Raw genomic sequence first — 3,169 nt, forward strand, 5'->3', positions numbered from 1 at the left:
CGGAGAGGAAGGTGTACCGGCCCGCGCGCCGGCACACGCTCTCCCGCATAGACGAGACCGTGTCCGAGTCGCGCACGCGCAGCCTCCCGCCGTCCGACTTCTCGACGCGGCCCGCGCTGCGCTCGCGCTCCAACGTGTCCGCCGACACGAGCCGCAGCGTGCCCGTGTGCAACCAGAGCCACGAGACCTCCAACCAGCTGGAGAGCCCGCAGTACGCGGACCCCGACTCCAGCTCGTGCGGCGACCGGCCCGCCTCCATGACGGACCTGCCCATCATGGTGCCCATGGATCCGCTCACCGGCGCCTACATCCCGTACCCGGAGTACGCGTACTACCACGACGACGGCTGCAGGCTGAACCGCCTCAAGTGGAAGGGCAAGAGCAAAACGAAAAACAACAATCTGTTTCTAGCGTTCATGTATTAGCGCGGTCGCTTGCGTACATTGAACGAATGGTTATGAGTTTCGAACGAACGCCGTTACAGTGTATGACGCCACACCCATTGTATATTATTATTTTTAATCCTAAACTATCTAAACAATCATACACTGCTTTTCCCATGGGTGGCCCGAATCTGGTGAAACGATCGACTGATTACTATTGGCACGTTTTATTGTGGCTGAAGATTGCGTTTTTGGTAATAAATTAGCCAAAAACGCGTCTCCGGTCTCTGAGCACGGCTTTACGAAACTCTTAACTTACAAATCTCAAAACGTAACTATTTTTCGAATAAATATTTCAGATACATGCGAATTTAGCTAATAGTGTAAAATTGTACTTATCGAAGGTATGTACGTACAGGAGCAAGTCGAAGTGAACTCCGCCATAAGTGTATCGTAACAAAATCAATTAGAATAAGTTATATGATTTAATGATTTATAGAAAGTTTGTCACAAGAGTGAATGAGGAATGGCTTCTGCCTTCCTACTTCCAAACAAATGCTCATGGTATAATTATATATGTTGAATTTTAGAATAAACATATCGTAAGTGTAGTTCAATATATTTTTACGATAATTACCTGTATGTTAGAATTGTGTATGGTAATTAATATTTGGATAAAATACTATAATATTTTGTATTATATTAATATGTTATCTCCTTTATAATCGAAATATTTACCCAAATTGACTGAAAAGAATCGTCCTTTTCGATATAATAATATTTGGAAGTACATTTATTATTCATTTTCTATAATGTTTTTTTTTATACTTTGTATGTAATATTTCTGTAGTCAATGCATAGTTTAGGTAAGAGGTCCACACTGTAAATTAATCAATTTAGATTTTATACTTATTGGAAATTTAGAATATTTTCCACTAATTTGTATTTAAATTTTTAAAAAATAAAAGATGTAAAAACTACGATTATATTTCTCTTTCGATGCAATCATACCAATCTATCCACAAGTTACATTTTCCAATCATTCAGATGTGTCTAAGTTATAAATTAATGATAATAAAAATTCAATAAATAATAATAAAAATTCAGATAAATAAAATTCAAATTTGTTTTACTCTAAGCTAACGCGGCGGAGCAATATGGATTTCAAAGTATAAAAATAACACGGTATATAGGAATATTCCAACTGAATGTCTTAAGGTACTTAAGTTGTTTAATAAAAACGTTATAAAGGCAATCATTCATTATGTAGTACCTATGAATCTAGGTAGCATTTCGGGTCAGACAGTAAAATAAAACAACACAAATATATTTATATAAAATCATATATTTTGTACAAAGGTTCATAATTATATGGCGACAATGGATGGAATGGTTCACTAACATCACTTACAATGAGGAATGACTTCGAATACAAAATATCACAACACGATCTTTAAAATACAAAAATATAAAAGTGCAGACACAAACATACGTGCTCGCGTTACAAATATAAATGTCATTTCACACAATGTTTTATTAAGAGCTAAAAATGTTCATTGCATTTTAAACTGACGACTATTTAATATTATTACAATTGAGCACCATAATATTCTAGTCATCTCTTAATGGCTGGATTTATCTACTTCTGGACACGTTCTGTGTAGCATATCTGTCAGTTATATGACAAATAATATATAAAATAAGTGAAAAGTGTAAAATAGACAATCAGTCATGGTCAGCAAGTGAATCCGGCCCTAATCTATTACACATATCTTTAAAACGGCAATTTTCGAATTACTTGCAATAAAATAGCCTCAAATACACAAGATCATATAGCTGTATCGATCATAGGTCCCGGATGCGACAGCGCCTGTTTTCTCTCTTGAACAGCTGTAACTAGCTTCCTGTACGGCCCTAGAGGCAGGCCCAAGGATTTGAGGTCACTTTCAGTGAGCAACATGAGAGCGTCCAAGTCTATTTGCTCGTCTTTGAACTTTTGCACGTATTGGGAGAGGCCCCAAGCGGTTAGGAAGCGCTCGAGAGACGCGTATCCGGATTCGTCACCTTCGCCTTCTTCGTCGGACGTGATTGTTGAACTGCCTGTAAAATGCATTTTTTTTTTAGACTATGGTAGGGTTGGAGTACGGACTTTTTAGTTTATGTATACTGGGTCAAATGTATGTGTGTCAGGAATTTATTTTATGTACACACAAGATACAATGAGGTTATGTGGCAGCTTTTTTTTATATATTAAAAATACAGTGATATAATCTGGTATAGGGAGAAAGAACCGAGCTTACACCATATTGCAGTCTATATGTCTGTAGGTTTTGTGTATTCATGTTTATCTGCGTGGTTAGGTGCATGCATGCGTACGTATGTGTGTATTGAATGTGTGTTTTATTTGCTTGTTTATGTGTGTGTATAATATTTACCAGACTGTGTGGAAGCCCACTCAGCAGGCTGGTAAGCGTGGCGTGCGGCGAGCGAGCCGGCCGACCCGATGGACACGTCCTCACCAGGTAACGCACTCAAAGTTGCTGTTATCGAACGCCTGACATACAAGGAAGCATTTTTATACTGACAAAACTAGATTAAGTTTAATCGTGATAGGTAAGCATAGGTGAAAAAGGTTATTTTTAATGACTATCAGTCATATTATTTAAGCATTTTATTTATATATTAGGACAAGAAAAACATTTTATTTCTAAGAAATACCTAGTCTTGCCATAAATATTGTAATAAAGAAAAAAGAAAATTGTTAACTGCAAATAACATTTATTACT

At 37.6% G+C, this 3,169-nt stretch overlaps 2 protein-coding genes across 2 annotated transcripts in view; one reads left to right on the plus strand and one right to left on the minus strand.

Moving 5' to 3' along the window:
* The window catches only part of LOC119832444 (Usher syndrome type-1G protein homolog), a 13,182-nt gene extending 11,819 nt beyond the window's left edge, over window positions 1-1,363 (plus strand). The window contains exon 7 of the mRNA XM_038356113.1: window positions 6-1,363. Within this exon, the coding sequence (XP_038212041.1) occupies window positions 6-425 (420 nt within the window). The 3' untranslated portion in view covers window positions 426-1,363. The remainder of the gene's footprint in view (window positions 1-5) is intronic.
* A 347-nt stretch (window positions 1,364-1,710) lies between these two features.
* The window catches only part of LOC119832445 (Usher syndrome type-1G protein-like), a 2,569-nt gene continuing 1,110 nt past the window's right edge, over window positions 1,711-3,169 (minus strand). Inside the window, exons 2-3 of the mRNA XM_038356114.1 lie at window positions 2,819-2,972; window positions 1,711-2,483 (exon numbers count right to left, since the gene is read on the minus strand). Coding sequence (XP_038212042.1) covers window positions 2,212-2,483; window positions 2,819-2,972 — 426 coding nt within the window. The 3' untranslated portion in view covers window positions 1,711-2,211. The remainder of the gene's footprint in view (window positions 2,484-2,818; window positions 2,973-3,169) is intronic.

The sequence above is a fragment of the Zerene cesonia genome, chromosome 15, assembly GCF_012273895.1.
Source record: "Zerene cesonia ecotype Mississippi chromosome 15, Zerene_cesonia_1.1, whole genome shotgun sequence".
Lineage (NCBI taxonomy): Eukaryota > Metazoa > Arthropoda > Insecta > Lepidoptera > Pieridae > Zerene > Zerene cesonia.